Below are 22,366 nucleotides of genomic sequence, written 5' to 3'. Positions count from 1 at the left end.
CCCCACTCAGACACAGTATATTGACTCCGAGCCGACCAGTCCTTGTTTGATCCTTAGGCAGCGTAACAAGAAGTACCATCTTTTAACGCCGCTGCTGGGAATGGAACGCCGACCTTCCGCTCTCCTCGCAGACGCTCTACCACTAGACCACGGATGTGGTCTGTTTGTTTAAGAAGATCGCCGAAGTGAACTGTCTGCCATACTGGCTTATGTTTGCAAAATTAAGTTAAGAGGCGCCGGTTACGTCACAAATATTTCACACTCGGCCGCGATACATACATACCTGAATATTTATACATGTTAGAATCAAAAGACATACTGTGTGTCACATATAAATGGTCTAGATGAAACTTGTATATACCTCAAGCCATCCACCCGACTTGATGTTGTCACCTCCACCCCAGGACCGTACCCCGATCACTTGCATACAGGAATATGCAGGTTATTATTAAAACGAGAGTTGGGGAATCAGCTCGCTTGGCAGAGGTACCACTGTACACGACCAACCCACACAACAACACAAGACCTGAGTGAATAGACAGTCAGTTTATTAGACAGACACAGAGTCTTATATATAATCAGTCAATTAGAAATGTTTACAATCAATCATTAGAGAATGTTTACAATCAGTAATAGAAGTACATATATGTGAAGAACATCAGATGAACATGATGTATAATCATTACACAAGATACATACTGCATTAGTCACGATACATATTTCCAAGGTACACAACGTAATACAACAGTTTACATGTGATTGAATATAATATACCCGACACACTCTAACTTATACATTACCCGAGTGGGTATTCACACAAGATACATTCAGTTCAGCCACAATACATATTCCAAACGGTAAATTAACATAATTGGCATAATCTGTACACAGAAGTAGTACAATGGGAATAGCTAAGATATACACACAAGTATGACATTTTCAGTTACCAATTAAACTTGCAGGTATTGCCAAGGGTAATGGCATATAGTTAAGAATTAACATTGTACAAGATAGTAAGGTTACTTACCTGAGTGAATAAACAGTCAGTTTATTAGACAGCCACAGAATGATTTCTGACTGTCTGTCGTCCGTATTTATACCTATTCTAGCTATAACAGATAAGCTCATTTACTGATTAAACTGACGATAAAGTTGTTATTGCGAACTTTAGTGGCGCTATCTGGACAGAATTATAATTATAATTTATAGTTTTCCCGAGGCATTGATGATAAGGGTGTTTACGAGTGAAGTTTAGTAAAAGTAATAGTTAACACGATGCTAGTATACCACAAATGTATACGTGATACGAGTGATTTGATAAGGGTGGATGATAAACAGCTGTAGATACAGATACAGATATCAACGTCTTACATTCTAAGTCTAAAGATAATGGAACATGGCCGTTAGTTGTAATGTTCCCTTATTTCACAAGTTCCAGTTCTTAATATATGGCATTCAACGTGATAAAATATTTGTCAAACTTTGGTCGTTTTCCCCATGTTAATTTTATGATTATCATGGTCGCCAGCTCCTCAGACCCAAACACACAGCGCGTCGTTGTAATGTTTCATTCACACACGGCAGATAATTCGTGCAGCTCACACAGGTTATTCCCTGGATATTCACAGACACATGTTGACGCCAAACTAAGTCCGGTAAACACCATGTGAAATACTGTGTTCTGCTCAAAAAGTAGCCGTAAAACTGTCTATGCTCGATTGAAAACATTTGAAATGCCCAACATTATTACTTAAACAACTCGTGTCAGTCTTCTGGTCTGACTATTACAAAGCCTGTCATTCACAAAATTGTATCATATATTAGTTTGTTTCTTGTTCAACGCCACACCCAGCAATGTTCCAGCTATGTGACGGTGGCCCGTAAATAATAGCGTCTAGACCAGACAATCGAGTGATTGATATCATGAGAGTCGATCTATGCAATTTGGAGTCAACAACGTCATCGAGCATGTTAGTCGCCTCTTACGACACGCATAGGTTGCTAAAGACCAATTTTAGCTCGGATCTTCACATAAGCTACCATAATGATAACAGGTTTAAAAAGTGAATAATTTCATACTTTTACACTGTCTCTTTCATGCTGATTTGGTAGTCACGTGATCCGATGTTTGGAGTACACACACCTGTGAACGGACAGAAAAGCTCACACGATGTCAACATGTTTTGTGAATTTATCCTGTGAACTTTTGCCAGAACTTCTTTCCAAGATTTCCCCTGAATTCTTGATCTGTGTTTACAATTAACTTGTTTTTCTTTTTTTCTTTTTAATGCCTGCATTTATCAGAAATATAATTAATTTAATATTTTGTGTCTGCTACATAAACAAAATCGATTGTCCTTACGGTGATTTGGATATGGAATGGCTATCTATCAGTACTAATAACGCAAGTGAAGAAAAATAATTCTGTAAACTTACTGAAGTGAGCGAAATTGATTTAACGAAGGATGTCGACTTTGATGCCTTGTTTTCGAAAATTGCAAATGACAACAATGTTGTGCCCTGCTCAGATGTGGCCGTCGACACGCTCCTGATCAATCCCAAACTAAAACCCGATTCACAATCGCATCAGAAAGAACCCTACAAGATTTTGAGAAACCAAGACACAGCAAATCTACAATGAAAAACACTAAATTTATAGGCTCTGAAAGTGTTCAATGGTAAGCCAAATATTTTTTTTCTAGCTTTTAAAAATATAAGACATAAAAAAGGTAAAGAAAAAAACTACCTGTTTTACCGATTGGTCATCGGAGACGATTGGTTTGTTGTTTAACGCGGCACTCAGCAATATTCCAGCTATATGACGGCAGTCTGGACATAATCTAGTCTGGACCAGACAATCCAGTGATTAATATCGTGAACATCGATCCATGCAATTGGGATACGATGACATGCATCAACCAAGTCAGTGAGCCTGTCCACCCGATCCCGTTAGTCGCCTCTTACGTCAAGCATAGTCGCCTTGTCATCGGAGACGAGAAAATGCCCGTTGACGGAACTACTATTCCGGTTTCTGAGTTGGTCGACCTTCTTCGTGTGCGTATTCTAGGCCGAGGAGCGACGCCACATGAGGAAGGACGGGGCACAGAAACGAAGCTGGCATCAGGTAAGCAAAGTATTACAGCATACACGACAAATCCCAATCTCCAAATATAACACACCTTGACCTTGAAAAGTAACAACAAACACGCCGTTCAATCCTCACCAGTTCATATTCAACAAGGCGCTGGTGAAACTTAGACACAGTTTAACCAGCGATTTTAAATCGTTCACAGTTCAATGAACTCATCCAAACTGATGTTCAATTCTTAAATACATGTGTAATCTACAGGCAAGTGAAGTGAAATAAAGAAATCTGTTGTCAATCTTGTGCTCTCGGACGCATGTCATGATCAGAGAACCACACACTGTGTCATAGTTTAAGCTGCTACAAAAACATTCTGATGATGAAACTATTAATGTTTGGATTCAAAACAGTTAAAATTCACCGGCAAGTGATCTGAAATGATGAAAATTGCTATTTGAAACATTTTTTGTAAAACTTCAGTTCACTAATTTTCATATCACATCACTCTCAAAACATCACACAGTGTCTCATGTTGGAAGTCACTACAGCAATAATTTCAACATAAAGATACTCATGTGAGAATTCTAAATACTTTGTATACACTGTACAACCCTCTCGTGCAGCAAAACATCACATTTAGCAAACTTCGTTACTTTTTGTGAACATGAAATAACATAGAAACCTGACACTTATATGTCCGCTTCTCTCAGTTAGTACACGTCATTGAAACAGCTGATATATCTCTCTCAGTTACACCAGATACCATATAACAATCTATTATATGGTCTCTGGTTACACTGATAACTTCACACAGTCTCATGTCTTGTTTATTTCCTATGTCAGCGCGTCATGAATCAGTGACATCTTGGTGCCAGTGATGGCGATGTTGTCCCCGCTGATCAGCTCCATGTTGGCAGCGTTGACATCTGCCCACGGCCCAACACCAAACATGGCGTACAGGTCTTCCCCGAACATCTCATCAAACTTCCCTATAACAATCCCTCTGTTGAGATCAATGAAGGCGATTCTGCCCCTCTCCACATCCAGCACCACGCCATAGTGGAAGGTGGCCTGTGTGCCGGGACTGGTGGACATGGTGTTCTGGTGACACTCGCCCTGCTCCTCCTCCCGATACACCCAGGAACAGAAACTCTCCTCGTGTATGTAACATCTCCCTACACAGACACACCAGGAGCGACGCTGTAGAGAAACCCACATCCCACTGCCCACCTGTCCTGCCTCGCACACCCCCATCTCCAGGACATACCACGACCCTACCTCCACCACCTGCACCCTAGTTCGTGTCTCCCAGTATCTGGGTGTGTTGTATACCGGGGTGAGAGTGGGGTGTGGTGGAGAAAGAGGGATGGGGGTGGAGGCACAGGTCCCGCTATACATCTGTAGCCTGTGCATGTCACGTGACCATGTGTCGGGCTCCCAGGTGACCAGCTCACCGTCTGTAGTTACGTGGCACTCTGTGTCGGGCGGCGAGTTGACCAGTTCACCGTCTGTAGTTACGTGGCAGTATCCTGTGTTGGCTCGAGCCGCGTCCAGATGTAGTTTAGGACCTGGAAATATAGATGGTGTTTGTTGTGTGACGAGTTTATTTACTGTAGATGAAAAAGTCCGACATTTGTTGTGAATCTCGTGAGGTTATCTGTAAACAGCGCGCTGAATGTTCGACTGTGAGTTTCACAAGTTTGTCAATTCGGTCTTTAGTGTGACTCATAGCGGAATAAATATACTGTAAAACTATATTTATGTGACTTCAAAATGAATTTTATACAAAGTTACAAGGTTTGATAAACAAATAAACATCAAATAAAACAATTTTTGACAAACTTTTGTTCCGCCCTGTTGCTGTGATATGGAAGTCAGACGTCAAGGACCTTTGCAGAAATATTTACACAATTTCATGTTTAAACTACCAGTGTGTGGATTCTAAACTCCTGTTGTACAATATAGAATACAATGAAACAGAAAACTAAGTGAAGACATTTTGACATTTGTCCAGACAACAGACAACACATGAACAGATCACTTCTATGTCCGCTTCAGTCACTTTCACAGTCAGCACGTCACACGGGGCGGGGAGGCTGTGCCGTGTCCTGGCGGGGAATGGCGGGATGTGCCGTTATAACTACACGTTTGGGGATTCTAAATGATTATTACACATAACTACATTGACTGATAAATGAATAAACACCAAACCTATATATTTGTACATTTGTTTTATCAACGTTGTTTTGTCAATCTATCTACACTGATGTGTTATAAAACAGACAGTTTGATTGTAAAATAATACATCACATTCATATCGCCTGAGTTAACCTAATCTGAGATGATATTTGTTTGTACTAATGTGTTTGTAAAGAAAGTAGCGACTGTGCCAGGTCATACATATTAACTACTGCAAACAAGTTCATTTGCTTAGTACCATCGCGAATGTATTTTTTGTTACTCTCTTCTGATGTGTTTCACGTTTCACGTCTTCATATATGTTTACTGAGTTACACGCATAACAATAATAATATCAAATATCGTGTTTTATGAGTTGGTTATCAACACAACATATTTATTTACATAAACGTTTAATATACAAATGTTCATAATTATAGTCACCCCTATACAAAGAGACGCATATATCGTGTGTGTGTGTGTGTGTGTGTGTTGGGGGACGGGGGGGGGGAATTATTGTCACCCCTACACAAAACAGCATATATCAGGAGGGGGGGGGGGGGGGGGGGGGGGGAGCTATAGTTATAGTCACCACTATACAAAAACGCATATATCAGAGAGGGGGTGGGGGGCAATAACTATAGTCACCCCTATAAAAAGACCGCATATATCGGGGGGGGGGGGGGGGGGGGGGGGGGGGTAATTATAGTCAATCCTTTACAAAGACCCATATATCTAGGGGTGACAATAAATATAGTCACCCCTATACTAGGTTTGGTTTGTTTGTTGTTTAACGCCGCACTCACCAGACAATCCAGGGATTGATATCATGAGCATCGATCCACGCAAATGGGATCCCATTAGACGCCTTTTACGGCAAGCATGGGTTGCTGAAGACCTATTCTACCCTGGATCTTCATGGGTTATACTAGAGTCACCCCTATACAAACACGCATATATCTGGGGAAGAGACAATAATTACGCCGATTGTATGGAACGTATGTGTGTGTAACCACCTGCGACATTGCTGACTGTATGGAATGTATGTGTGTGTGTGTGTGTGTGTTTAACCACCTGCAACATGGCCAACTGTATGGAATGTATGTGTGTGTGTGTGTGTATGTGTAACCACCTGCAACATCGTCGACTGCATGGAATGTATGTGTGTGTGTGTGTGTGTGTGTGTAACCACCTGCAACATCGCCTACTGTATGGAATGTATGTGTGTGCAACAACCTGCAACATCACCGACTGTATGGATTGTGTGTGTGTGTGTGTAACCATCTGCAACATCGCCGACTGTATGCAATGTGTGTCTCTAACCATCTGCAACATCGCCGAGTGTATGGAATGTGTGTGTGTTAGTGTGTGTTTAACCATCTGCAACATCGCCGACTGTATGCAATGTGTGTCTCTAACCATCTGCAACATCGCTGACTGTATGGAATGTGTGTGTTTGTGTATGTGTAACCATCTGCAACATCGCCGACTGTATGCAATGTGTGTGTGTTAGTGTGTGTTTAACCATCTGCAACATCGCTGACTGTATGGAATGTATGTGTATGTGTAACTATCTGCAACATTGCCAACTGTATGGAATGTGTGTGTATGTGTGTAACCATCTGCAACATCGCCGACTGTATGGAATGTGTGTGTATGTCTGTAACCATCTGCAACATCGCCGACTCTATGAGAATGTGTGTTTGTGTGAATGTAACAAGGTGCAACATCGCCGACTGTATGGATAGTTTGTGTGTGTGTGTGTGTGTAACCATCTGCAACATCGCCGACTGTATGGAATGTGTGTGTGTGTAACCATCTGCAACATCGCTGACTGTATGGAATGTGTGTGTGCAACAACCTGCAACATCGCCGACTGTATGGAATGTGTGTGTGTAACCATCTGCAACATCGTTGACTGTATGGAATGTGTGTGTGCAACAACCTGCAACATCGCCGACTGTATGGAATGTGTGTGTGTAACCACCTGCAACATCGCCGACTGTATAGAATGTATGTGTGTGCAACAACATCGTCGACTGTATGGAATGTATGTGTGTGTGTGTGTTACCACCTGCAACATCGCCGCCTGTATGAAGTGTGTGTGTGTGTGTGACCACCTGCAACATCGCTGACTATATGGAATTTGTGTGTATGTAACCACTAGCAACATCGAAGATTGTGTGGAATTTGTGTGTATGTAACCACTAGCAACATCGACGATTGTATGGAATGTGTGTGTATGTAACCACGAGCAACATCGACGATTGTATGGAATGTGTGTGTGTGTAACCACTAGCAACATCGACGATTGTAAGGAATGTGTGTGTATGTAACCACTAGCAACATGGACGATTGTATGGAATGTGTGTGTATGTAACCACTAGCAATATTGACGATTGTATGGAATGTGTGTGTATGTAACCACTAGCAACATGGACGATTGTATGGAATGTGTGTGTATATAACCACTAGCAACATCGACGATTGTAAGGAATGTGTGTGTATGTAACCACTAGCAACATCGAAGATTGTATGGAATGTGTGTGTATGTAACCACTAGCAACATGGACGATTGTATGGAATGTGTGTGTATGTAACCACTAGCAACATCAAAGATTGTATGGAATGTGTGTGTATGTAACCACTAGCACAATGGACGATTGTATGGAATGTGTGTGTATGTAACCACTAGCAATATTGACGATTGTATGGAATGTGTGTGTATGTAACCACTAGCAACATGGACGATTGTATGGAATGTGTGTGTATGTAACCACTAGCAACATGGACGATTGTATGGAATGTGTGTGTGTAACCACTAGCAACATGGACTACTGTATGGAATGTGTGTGTATGTAACCACTAGCAATATTGACGATTGTATGGAATGTGTGTGTGTGTGACCACTAGCAACATTGACTACTGTATGGAATGTGTGTGTATATAACCACTAGCAACCTCGACGATTGTAAGGAATGTGTGTGTATGTAACCACTAGCAACATCGAAGATTGTATGGAATGTGTGTATGTAACCACTAGCAACATGGACGATTGTATGGAATGTGTGTGTATATAACCACTAGCAACATCGAAGATTGTATGGAATGTGTGTGTATGTAACCACTAGCAACATGGACGATTGTATGGAATGTGTGTGTGTGTAACCACTAGCAACATCGACGACTGTATGGAATGTGTGTGTATGTAACCACTAGCAATATTGACGATTGTATGGAATGTGTGTGTATGTAACCACTAGCAACATGGACGATTGTATGGAATGTGTGTGTATGTAACCACTAGCAACATCGACGATTGTATGGATTGTGTGTGTATGTAACCACTAGCAACATCGAAAATTGTATGGAATGTGTGTATGTAACCACTAGCAACATGGACGATTGTATGGAATGTGTGTGTATGTAACCACTAGCAATATTGACGATTGTATGGAGTGTGTGTGTATGTAACCACTAGCAACATGGACGATTGTATGGAATGTGTGTGTATGTAACCACTAGCAACATGGACGATTGTATGGAATGTGTGTGTATGTAACCACTAGCAGTATTGACGATTGTATGGAATGTGCGTGTTTGTAACCACTAGCAATATTGACAATTGTATGGAATGTGTGTGTATGTGACCACTAGCAACATCGACGATTGTATGGAATGTGTGTGTATGTAACCACTAGCAACATGGACGATTGTATGGAATGTGTGTGTATGTAACCACTAGCAACATCGACGACTGTATGGAATGTGTGTGTATGTAACCACTAGCAATATTGACGATTGTATGGAATGTGTGTGTATGTAACCACTAGCAACATGGACGATTGTATGGAATGTGTGTGTATGTAACCACTAGCAACATCGACGATTGTATGGATTGTGTGTGTATGTAACCACTAGCAACATCGAAGATTGTATGGAATGTGTGTATGTAACCACTAGCAACATCGACGATTGTATGGAATGTGTGTGTATGTAACCACTAGCAATATTGACGATTGTATGGAGTGTGTGTGTATGTAACCACTAGCAACATGGACGATTGTATGGAATGTGTGTGTATGTAACCACTAGCAACATCGACGATTTTATGGAATGTGTGTGTATGTAACCACTAGCAGTATTGACGATTGTATGGAATGTGCGTGTATGTAACCACTAGCAATATTGACAATTGTATGGAATGTGTGTGTATGTGACCACTAGCAACATCGACGATTGTATGGAATGTGTGTGTATGTAACCACCTGCAACATCGATGATTGTATTCGATGCATTTGTGAGTAACCACCTGCAACGTCGACGATTAAATTCATTTGTGAGTAACCTCCTGCAATATCGACTACTTTTTGCGATGCATTTGTGCGTAACCACAGCAAACACGATTACATTGAATGTGTTTGTGTAAGCAACTGTAACATCGCTGATTGCATGCGATGCATTTGTGAACAATCACTTGCGATACCAATAGCTGCATTGACTTTGCGTGTATGTAACCACCTGCAACTTTGATGATTGTATGTGATACATTTGTAAGTAACAAACTACTCTATTGATAATTGTATGTGATGCATTTGTGAGTAGTAACCTCGAACATCGATGATAGTATGAAATGCATTTGTGAGTAACCACCCACCGCATCGATGACTGTAGGCGATGCATTTGTGAGTAACCACTAGCAAACATCGACGATTTTGATGCGAAGAATGATGTGAGTATACTCCCGAACATCGATGACTGTACTAATCGTGTGTGTATGTAACCACATTCAACATCGATGAATGTACGCAATACATTTGTTAGGTACCACAAGCATTAATCGACGATTGAATGCGATGCATTTGTGAATAATCACCAGCAATATTGATAACTGTATTGATTGTGTGTGTATGTAACCACCTACATCATCGATGATTGTAAGGAATGCATTTGTGAGTAACCGCTAGGAAACATTGACGACTGGATGCGAAGAGTAATCGCCTGCAATATCGATGCTTGTACGAGTTACATTTCTGTGTAATATCGACGATTGAATATGATGCATTTGTGAGTAATCACCTGCAATATCGATGACTGTGTTGATTGTGTGTGTCTGTAACCACCTGCAACATCGATGATTGTACGCGATGCATTTGTGAGTAACCACCTGCAACATCGATGATTGTACGCGATGCATTTGTAAGCACCTGGAACATTGATGATTATATGCGAAGCATTTGTGAGTAACAGCTTGCAAGCATCGACGATTGAATGCGATGCATTTGTGAGTAGCCACTAGGAATATCGAAGATTGTATGCAATGCATTTGTGAGTAGCCACTAGCAACATCAAAGATTGTATGAAATGCACTTGTGAGTAGCCACTAGCAACATCGATGACTGTTTGCGAAGAATGATGTATGTGTGAGTAATCACCTGCAATATCAATGACTGTATTGATTGTGTGTGTTTGTAACCAGCTGCACCATCGATGATTGTACATGATGCATTTGTGCGTATCACTAGCAAATATCGACGATTGGATGCCATGTATTTGTGAGTAATCACCTACAATATCGATGACTGTATTCATTGTGTGTGTATGTGATCATCTAGAACATCGATTATTGTATCCGATGCATTTGTGAGTAACAACTAGGAACACAGACGATTGTATTCGATGCATTTGTGAGTAACCACTTGCCACATCAACGATTTTATGCAATGCATTTGTGAGTAATCGCCAGCAACATCGATGATTGTATGGAATGTTTAATGGTGTAACTACCTGTAACATCGATGGCTGTATATTACGCATACAACTGGTGGAACGTGTTGTGAGGGTGTCGAATAACTGGCCAAGGAAAAACTTGCTGCCGTAAGTGCAAGAGGATCAACACAGACAGCCAGTATCAGCGACAGTGACCTCGTCTGACAAATACGGTATCAGTGCTAATTCTACACTGGAGGCTACACTTACGGTGATTGTTGAGGCTAGACTATCTCACAGCAGAGATCTAGATCTAGATCTACCAGACAACGTTGTGTCGGACAATGTGGAAAATGTGACCAACTCCGTGCCTTCTGTCACTGTAAGTGTTACAAATCTACCACGTGGACTAGCAGAGTTAAAAAACACACAGTGCCAAATGATCACGCGGCTGTGGGCTTACCAAATCAAAACATCCATGAAGCGCCTTCCGATTCACTGCCACACATTCAATCTGTCGCTCCAGCTCTTGAGATGAAGATAAAAAAACGGCAAGTATTGCAACCTTGCTTTGCTCTTATTACCCAACCAAGACACCTTAGGCGCAAGAATGACCGAATTTGATGACAATGTCTACCAATTGAAAGAGGATGTTTGGTTAAATCGTGCACTGACCCTTGCCGAATTCACCCAGGCCCTTGGCATATATAAGAACATTTACAGTGACACAAATGATGCAAAACATAAACAGTTGGACGAATATGAACTGTGATTGAACTACATTGTGTCGAGGCACCGCGCACTTGTTTGCCACCAGAGTGGCATGTTATGCAGAGCAAGGATGCAGCATTCGATGGGACATGAGGGACACACGTTTGTACGGGCTGTGCTCTTCGGGTCGACGTTCTAGATCGTGTACCATATGCCACAGCATTACCCATGGTACAAATTGTGTCCCGAGCCACGTACCGATAAAGTTAGGCCTAACCTGTTCCTGGACAGTGAGTGAGTGAGTGAGTTAAAGTTTAACGTCACATCACAATATTTCAGCCATATCGTGACGATGTTCGTGGACAGAACTTCCATTTCCGATAGGCAGGGGTGTCAGACAGAAACGACACCAGGAGAGTTAACGAACGTGAGGTCTGTAATCATTTCAATCACCAGGGCTGTACAAGAGCGAACTGTGTGTACCTTCATGTGTGTCTCAATTGTTTTCACAGACACGTAACTTGTGCAAAGTCTCCCAAGTCTAGATGGGATACTCAAGCTTGACTAAACTTCCCGGATATAACTTGCAAAAAGGACGGAGGTACAGTCGCAGTTCATTTCGCTCCTATCAATATACAGGCAATACAGGCAAAACTAGCTTCTCATCCCAATCCTCCATTTACAACGTATCTCGTCAACGGATTGCAACATGACTTTGACCCCTTCATGTTGGATATTCCAGAGTCCACAAGAGAACGTAAGAACAATCGTAGTGCTACATTGGATCCAGTAGCAGTGACAAAGGCAGTGTAGACAGAAGTCCCCAAAAGGTATGTAATAGGACCATTCCAGCAGGCACCATATCCCGTGTACAGAAGTAACCCCTTAAGAGTGAGTGAGTGAGTTTGGTTTAACGCCGCTTTTAACAGTATTCCAGTTATATCGCGGCGTGTCAGCTTAATGTGGGAGGAAAGCCCGAAGTGATGCAGGTCTCAGACGTTTACCACTTCGGTGAAACCCACGAGCACGGGTATGGTGCTGACAAACCTAGAAACATAATCGGGGCGAACCGAGATTCGAACCCACAATCATAGGTTTCTGGCGTGCCCAAGGGACGCAACTCTGCACAGCGAATCGCGGGGCCTTAGACGACTGGGCCACCCGTGCCCCCTAACCCCTTAAGAATTGCCACGGGCAAGTACTCGGGCAAGAAGAGGTTAATCCTTGATCTGTCAGCCCCACATGACACAGAAGATACGTATACCCCAAGTATCAATGATCTCATTAGTAAGTAATCTGCTTCACTTTCTCACGTGACAATAGACAATGCTATTGCAGTTATTAAACAATTGGGACATGGTGCACGTATGTGTAAAGTGTACATTACTGACGCGTTTAAACAGATTCCGCTGCACCCCAGGTGCTTGCCTTTCTTTGGTTTCCGATGCAATGCTAGCTACTACTTCTATACTAGATTGGCTTTCGGGTGCAGATCAAGTCCAAAGATATTCGATACCCTGTCATAAGCGGTATGCTGGATGTTGCAGTACATTTGAGGCGTGGAAAATATTTTGCATCTGTTAGATGACTTCCTGACTATGAAGCTGGTAGAACTGTTGAAGCAATCCTAACCTTGTGGTAACATAGCTACTGTGTATATTATCAAAAAGGGTAGATCAAAATGTATAAACATCATGGCTCTGATGCAGACCCTCACGTGGCAAGCAGCTACAAATAACTTGATCATGTGAGCCGAACATGTTCCAGATGTGCAAAATAGCATTGCAGATGCGCTTTCCCGTTTGCAGTACAGTAAATTCCTAGCCCTTCCAACGCCCTGCCCACCAACCTCACAAGTGATGTGAACAGACATTTGGATACCCTGTGCTACCAGCAACTCCCAGTCAACACACAAGAACAGCCTACCCTGCAGGTTTCCAGTGCTATCTCAAGTTTATGTTAAAGTTCAGGTTGTTTACCCACTGGGTGCTAGCAGTGCCCTGCCACCAGTTAATGAAGCTTACCTTCAGTACCTCATTACTCATTGCCACGACGTCCTCAAACTCAAACATGACACTGTTAAAACATATCTGGCAGGTATCCGATTCACATATCTGCATGCCGGTATCAGGACAGTGTTTGATTGACTTCATATATTGTACTCATATTTGGATACGTTCTTATAAGGTCTTTGGAACATAATCTTAAGTAAAACTGAATGAGATGGTGAAACATGTACTGAAGATCAAGTTAATGGTTCTGCATACATGCAATGTGTAGTGATGGTATACCGTGTTAAAGGTTTTGAGAAGATATATAGTTTTTGTAAATAGTTATATTTTAAAAAAACTTCGATATGACTGACAAAACTGGTTGGTTGTTATCAGGGGTTAATACTTACACACAACCTGTAGAGAAGATGGTCCCACCACATACACAGGCCCATTCAGTGCTGAAACAATCAGAATATATTTCTGCCTACACACAACCTGTAGAGAGAATGACCCCACCAAATACTCAGGCCCGTTCAGTGCTGACACAATCAGGATGTATTACTGACCTACACACAACCTGTAGAGAAGATTACCCCACCACATACACACAGGCCCATTCAGTGCTGAAACAATCAGAACATATTACTCCCTATGCACAACCTATATAGAGGATGGTTCCACCAAATACAGAGGCCCATTCAGTGCTGAAAAAACCCAGAATATATTACTGCCTACACACAAACTGTAGAGAGGATGGTTCCACAAAATACACAGGCTCATTCAGTGCTGAAACAATCAGAATATATTCCTGCCTACACACAACCTCCAGAGAGAATGGTCCCACCACATACACAGGCCAGCGCAGTGCTGAAACAATCAGAATATATTACTGCCTACACACAACCCATATAGAGGCCCATTCAGAGCTAAAACAATCAGAATATATTACTGCCTACACACAACCTGTAAAGAGGATGGTTCCACCAAATACAGAGGCCTATTCACTGCTGAAACAATCAGAATATATTACTGCCTACACAAAACCTGCTGAGAGGATGGTTCTACCACATACACAGGCCCGCGCAGTACTGAAACAATCAGACTATATTACTGCCTACACACAACCAATATAGAGGCCCATTCAGAGCTGAAACAATCAGACTCTATTACTGCCTACACACAACCTATATAGAGGATGGCCCCACCAAATACACAGGCCCATACAGTGCTGAAACAATCAGAATATATTACTGCCTACAGACAACATGTAGAGAGGATGGACCCACCATATACACAGGCCCATTCAGAGCTGAAACAATCACACTATATTACTGCCTGCAAAAACCTGGAGAGAGGATGGCCCCACGAAATACAGAGGCCCGTTCAGTGCTGAAACAATCAGAATATATTACTGCCTACACACAACCTATATAAAGGATTGTCCCACCAAATACAGAGGCCCGTGCAGTGCTGAAACAATCAGAATATATTACTGCCTACACACAATCTATAAAGAGGATGGTTCCACCAAATACAGAGGCCCATTCAGAGATGAAACAATCAGAATATATTACTGCCTATGCACAACCTGTAGAGAGGATGGTTCCACCAAATACACAGTCTCATTCAGAGCTAAAACACCAAGAATATATTACTGCCAACACACAACCTGTATAGAGAATGGTTCCACCAAATACAGAGGCCCATTCAGTGCTGAAAAAATCAGAATGTATTACTGCCTACACACAACCTATATAGAGGATGGTTCCACTAAATACAGAGGCCCATTCAGAGATGAAACAATCAGAATATATTACTGCCTACACACAACCTATATAGAGGATGGTTCCACCAAATACAGAGGCCTATTCAGTGCTGAAACAATCAGACTCTATTACTGCCTACACACAACCAATATAGAGGCCCATTCAGAGCTGAAACAATCAGACTCTATTACTGCCTACACACAACCTATATAGAGGATGGTTCCACCAAATACAGATGCCCATACAGTGCTGAAACAATCAGAATATATTACTGCCTACAGACAACATGTAGAGAGGATGGACCCACCATATACACAGGCCCATTCAGAGCTGAAACAATCACACTATATTACTGCCTGCACACAACCTGTAGAGAGGATGGCCCCATCAAATACACAGACCAATTCAGAGCTGAAACAATCAGAATATATTACTGCCTACACACAATCCGTAGAGAAGATGGCCCCACCAAATACAGAGGCCCGTTCAGTACTGAAACAATCAGAATATATTACTGCCTACACACAACCTATATAAAGGATTGTCCCACCAAATACAGAGGCCCGTGCAGTGCTGAAACAATCAGAATATATTACTGCTTACACATAATCTATATAGAGGATGGTTCCACCAAATACACAGGCTCATTCAGAGCTAAAACACCAAGAATATATTACTGCCTACACACAACCTGTATAGAGCATGGCTCCACCACATACATAGGCCCATTCAGAGATGAAACAATCAGACTATAGTACTGCTTACACACAACCTGTACAGAGAATGGTTCCACCAAATACACAGGCCCATTCAGTGCTGAAACAATCAGAATATATTACTGCCTATGCACAACCTGTAGAGAGGATGGTTCCACCAAATACACAGTCTCATTCAGAGCTAAAACACCAAGAATATATTACTGCCTACACACAACCTGTATAGAGCATGGTTCCACCAAATACACAGGCCCATGCAGTGCTGAAACAATCAGAATATATTACTGCCTACACACAACCCATATAGAGGCCCATTCAGAGCTGAAACAATCAGAATATATTACTGCCTACACACAACCTGTAGAGAGCATGGCCTCACCACATACACAAGCCCATTCAGAGCTGAAACAATCAGACTTTATTACTGCCTACACACAACCTACTTAGAGCATGGCCCCACCACATACACAGGCCTGGGCAGTGCTGAAACAATAAGCATGTATTACTGCCTACACACAACCTGTATAGAGGATGGTTCCATCAAATACAGAGGCCCATTCAGAGATGAAACAATCAGAATATATTACTGCCTACACACAACCTATATAGAGGATGGTTCCACCAAATAGAGAGACCCATGCAGTGCTGAAACAATCAGAATATATTACTGCCTACACACAACCTGCAGAGAAGATGGCACCACCACATACACAGGTCCGGGCAGTGCTGAAACAATCAGAATATATTTCTGCCTACACACAACCTTTATAGAGACCCATTCAGAGCTGAAACAATCAGAATATATTACTGCCTACACACAGGCAGTAACGCTTAGTCTCATTTAGAGCCGACACAAACGGAATACATAACATTGTACAACTTGATATGGCTGATTCTATGTTATGTAATGATATCATTAATATTTAGTAAATTAAGCCAGTATATTAACAGACGAATCGTTACAGATTCCATATCCACGCAATGAGCTCAACACGCATTAGCAGTAACTGACATTCACGAACATTGTAAACAAGGAGGACTTACCGTGTAAAGAGGCGAGGTGGTCTTCATCATCGAGAATCATCTGAACACAGAGAGTGGAAGAGTTGAGTTTAGTGTCTAATGTACAAGGAAACACACAAATAACATCATTGTATAATGTATCTGTGCAACGTGGTCTCACATAATGGAGTATCATGAATTTGATGTTCCTTGACTTACTAATCTTGACATACTCGTTGACCTGAACTGTTTTGTATCAAGTCCATGTTCTCCACTGAAGTATGGGTTTCCCGAAGGTCGAAGATAACACCAGTTTGGTTAATCTTTGCCAGGCACGATCCATTGATTTGTAAGCACCAAACACATGCTCATAGGTTTATTATACTATATGTGAGTTTTACATAGTGAGTATATATATATATATGAAGGGAGTGGCAATAACACACAGGCAGACAGACAGTGAGTCTGATACACATTTCACCCAGGAACTTTGAAAACACTAAAAAGAAAACGCTTAACACTTCCCACACAGGCAGAGTGAAGACACACAAGACACAGGACGAAGATAACACTTGTCACACTAAACACTTCCCACACAGGCAGAGTGAAGATACACATGGCACAGGACGAAGATAACACATGTCACACTAAACACTTCCCACACAGGCAGAGTGAAGACACACAAGACATGGGAAGAAACAGATAATCATTACAACTCGTCTCTCACTCAAACCCGTAAATCAAAGACAATGAACATTACACGTCTCCCACAGGCAGAATATAGACAGTAAATACAACCCGTCTCGCACAGACAAAATATAGAGAGTGAATACAACACATCTCACACAGGGAGAATAAAGATAGTGAATACAACATATCTCCCACAGGCACAATATAGATAGTGAATACAACACATCTCACGCAGGCAGAATATAGATAAGGAACACAACACATCTCCAACAGAAAGAATATAGGTAGTGAATACATCACATCTCCCACAGGTAGAATATACATAGTGAATACAACACATCTCCCACAGGCAGAATATAGATAGTGAATACAACACATCTCCCACAGGTACAATATAGATAGTGAATACAACACATCTCACTCATTCAGAATATATATAGATAGTGAATACAACACATCTACCACAGGCAGAATATAGATAGTGAATACAACACATTTCCCACAGGCAGAATATAGATAGTGAATACAACACATCTCCCACAGGCAGAATATAGATAGTGAATACAACACATATATCACACAGGCAGAATATAGATAGTGAATACAACCGGTTTCCCACAGGCAGAATATAGTTAGTGAATACAACACATATCACACTGGCAGGATATACATTGTATATAGAGAATACAATACGTTTCATACATGAAGAATATAGATAGTGAACACAATGTATCTCATACAGGCAGAATATATATGTACACTGCAGTGCTGCATTACTTAAGACCTGACGAAAGACATGGAGTAATCCTAAGGGATGAACCACACTGCATTGCTGAATTACTTAACCCCTGAAGTAAGACATGGAGTAATCCTAAGGGGTGAACCACACTGCATTGCTGTATTACTTAACAACTGAAGAAAGACATGGAGTAACCCTAAGGGGTGAGGCACACTGCATTGCTGAAGTACTTAACCCCTGAAGTAAGACATGGAATAATCCTAAGGGGTGAGGCACACTGCATTGCTGTAGTACTTAACCCCTGAAGAAAGACATGAAGTAACCCTGAGGGGTAAGCCACACTGCATTGCTGTAGTACTTAACCCCTGATGAAAGACATGGAGTAATCCTAAGGGATGACCCACACCACATAACTGTATTCCTTAAACCCTGAAGTAAGACATGGAGTAATCATTAGGCGTAAGCCACACTTCATTGCTGTAGTCCTGTATTACCATCACTTTAGTGCTGTATTACCCAACCCCTGAAGAAAGACATGGAGTAATCAAATGGGCGATCCACATTGCATTGCTGTATTACTTAACTCCTGAAGAAAGACATGGAGTAATCCAAAGGGGGGAACCACACTGCATTGCTGTATTACTTAACTCCTGAAGAAAGACATGGAGTAATCCAAAGGGATGACCCACACCACATAACTGTATTCCTTAAACCCTGAAGTAAGACATGGAGTAATCATTAGGCGTAAGCCACACTTCATTGCTGTAGTCCTGTATTACCATCACTTTAGTGCTGTATTACCCAACCCTGAAGAAAGACATGGAGTAATCAAATGGGCGATCCACATTGCATTGCTGTATTACTTAACTCCTGAAGAAAGACATGGAGTAATCCAAAGGGGGGAACCACACTGCATTGCTGTATTACTTAACTCCTGAAGAAAGACATGGAGTAATCCAAAGGGGGGAACCACACTGCATTGCTGTATTACTTAACTCCTGAAGAAAGACATGGAGTAATCCTAAGGGGTGAATCACACTGCTTTGCTGTATTACTTAAGCCCTGGCGAAAGACATGGAGTAATCCTAAGGGATGAACCACACTGCTTTGCTGTAGTACTTAAACCCTGGCGTACAACATGGAGTAATCCTAAGGGGGGATCCACACCGCATCACTGTATTACTTAACAACTGAAGTTAGACATGGAGTAATCCTAAGGGGTGGACTACACCACATTGCTGTATTACTTAACTCCCCTGAAGTTAGACATGGAGTAATCCTAAGGGGTGGACTACACGGAATTGCTGTAGTACTTAACCCCTGACAAAAGACATGGAGTAATCCTAAGGGATGAACCATACTGCATTGCTGTATTACTTAACTCCTGAAGAAAGACATGGAGTAATCCTAAGGGGTGGACTACACCGCATTGCTGTATTACTTAACCCCTGACAAAAGACATGGAGTAATTCTAAGGGATGAACCATACTGCATTGCTGTATTACTTAACCCCTGAAGTAAGACATGGAGTAATCCTGAGGGGTGAACCACACCACATCGCCGTATTAATTAGCACTGAAGTAAGACATGGAGTAATCATTATGGGGTAAGCCACATTTCATTGCTGTAGTCCTGTATTACCAATGTTGTAGTGCTGTATTACTTAACCCTGAAGAAAGACATGGAGTAATCTAAAGGGATGAACCACACTGCATTGCTGTATTACTTAACTCCCCTGAAGTTAGACATGGAGTAATCCTAAGGGGTGGACTACACGGAATTGCTGTATTACTTAAATCCTGAAGTAAAACATGGAGTAATCCTAAGGGATGAACCACACTGCATTGCTGTATTACTTAACTCCCCTGAAGTTAGACATGGAGTAATCCTAAGGGGTGGACTACACGGAATTGCTGTATTACTTAAATCCTGAAGTTAGACATGGAATAATCCAAAGGAATGAACCACACTGCATTGCTGTATTACTTAAACCCTGGCGTACAACATGAAGTAATCCTAAGGGTGAAACCATATCGCATCTCTGTATTACTTAACAGCTGAAGTTAGACATGGAGTAATCCTAAGGGGTGGACTACACCACATTGCTGTATTACTTAACTCCCCTGAAGTTAGACATGGAGTAATCCTAAGGGGTGGACTACACGGAATTGCTGTAGTACTTAACCCCTGACAAAAGACATGGAGTAATCCTAAGGGATGAACCACACCACATTGCTGTATTACTTAACCCCTGACAAAAGACATGGAGTAATCCTAAGGGATGAACCACACTGCATTGCTGTATTACTTAACTCCCCTGAAGTTAGACATGGAGTAATCCTAAGGGGTGGACTACACGGAATTGCTGTATTACTTAAATCCTGAAGTAAAACATGGAGTAATCCTAAGGGATGAACCACACTGCATTGCTGTATTACTTAACTCCCCTGAAGTTAGACATGGAGTAATCCTAAGGGGTGGATTACACGGAATTGCTGTATTACTTAAATCCTGAAGTAAGACATGGAATAATCCAAAGGAATGAACCACACTGCATTGCTGTATTACTTAAACCCTGGCGTACAACATGAAGTAATCCTAAGGGTGAAACCACATCGCATCTCTGTATTACTTAACAGCTGAAGTTAGACATGGAGTAATCCTAAGGGGTGGACTACACCACATTGCTGTATTACTTAACTCCCCTGAAGTTAGACATGGAGTAATCCTAAGGGGTGGACTACACTGCATTGCTGTAGTACTTAACTCCTGAAGTAAGACATGGAGTAATCCTAAGAGGTGAACCACACTACATTGCTGTAGTACTTAACCCCTGACAAAAGACATGGAGTAATCCTAAGAGGTGAACCACACTGCATTGCTGTAGTACTTAACTCCTGAAGTAAGACATGGAGTAATCCTAAGAGGTGAACCACACTACATTGCTTTAGTACTTAACTCCTGAAGTAAGACATGGAGTAATCCTAAGAGGTGAACCACACTACATTGCTGTAGTACTTAACTCCTGAAGTAAGACATGGAGTAATCCTAAGGGATGAACCACACCACATTGCTGTATTACTTAACCCCTGACAAAAGACATGGAGTAATCCTAAGGGATGAACCACACTGCATCGCTTGTTACATTAATCCCTGACGAAAGACATGGAGTAATCCTAAGGGGTGAGCCACACTGCATCGCTTGTTACATTAACCCCTGACGAAAGACATGGAGTAATCCTAAGGGGTGAGCCACACTGCATCGCTTGTTACATTAACCCCTGACGAAAGACATGGAGTAATTCTAAGGGGTGAGCCACACTGCATTGCTGTATTACTTAACCCCTGAAGTAAGACATGGAGTAATCCTAAGGGGTGAACCACACTGCATCGCTGTATTACTTAGCCCTGAAGTAAGACATGGAGTAATCATTAGGCGTAAGCCACACTTCATTGCTGTAGTCCTGTATTACCAATGTTGTGGAGTGCTGTATTACTTAACCCCCGAAGAAAGACATGGAGTAATCCTAAGGGGTGGACTACACGGAATTGCTGTAGTACGTAACCCCTGACAAAAGACATGGAGTAATCCTAAGGGATGAACCACACCACATTGCTGTATTACTTAACCCCTGACAAAAGACATGGAGTAATCCTAATGGATGAACCACACTGCATTGCTTGTTACATTAATCCCTGACGAAAGACATGGAGTAATTCTAAGGGATGAACCACACTGTCTTGCTGTATTACTTAAACCCTGGCGTACAACATGG

At 41.7% G+C, this 22,366-nt stretch overlaps 1 protein-coding gene across 1 annotated transcript in view; it reads right to left on the bottom strand.

Moving 5' to 3' along the window:
- Positions 1-3,253: 3,253 nt before the first annotated feature.
- LOC139448674 (uncharacterized) overlaps positions 3,254-22,366 on the bottom strand; it is a 28,488-nt gene continuing 9,375 nt past the window's right edge. Inside the window, exon 11 of the mRNA XM_071230227.1 lies at positions 3,254-4,729. Coding sequence (XP_071086328.1) covers positions 3,920-4,729 — 810 coding nt within the window. The 3' untranslated portion in view covers positions 3,254-3,919. The remainder of the gene's footprint in view (positions 4,730-22,366) is intronic.

This window comes from Haliotis cracherodii, unplaced genomic scaffold (assembly GCF_022045235.1).
Source record: "Haliotis cracherodii isolate W230 unplaced genomic scaffold, xgHalCrac1.p SCAF_7, whole genome shotgun sequence".
Taxonomy (NCBI): Eukaryota; Metazoa; Mollusca; class Gastropoda; order Lepetellida; family Haliotidae; genus Haliotis; species Haliotis cracherodii.
Note: the sequence above shows the minus strand (reverse complement) of the source record. Positions and strands in the feature narration are given on the sequence as shown.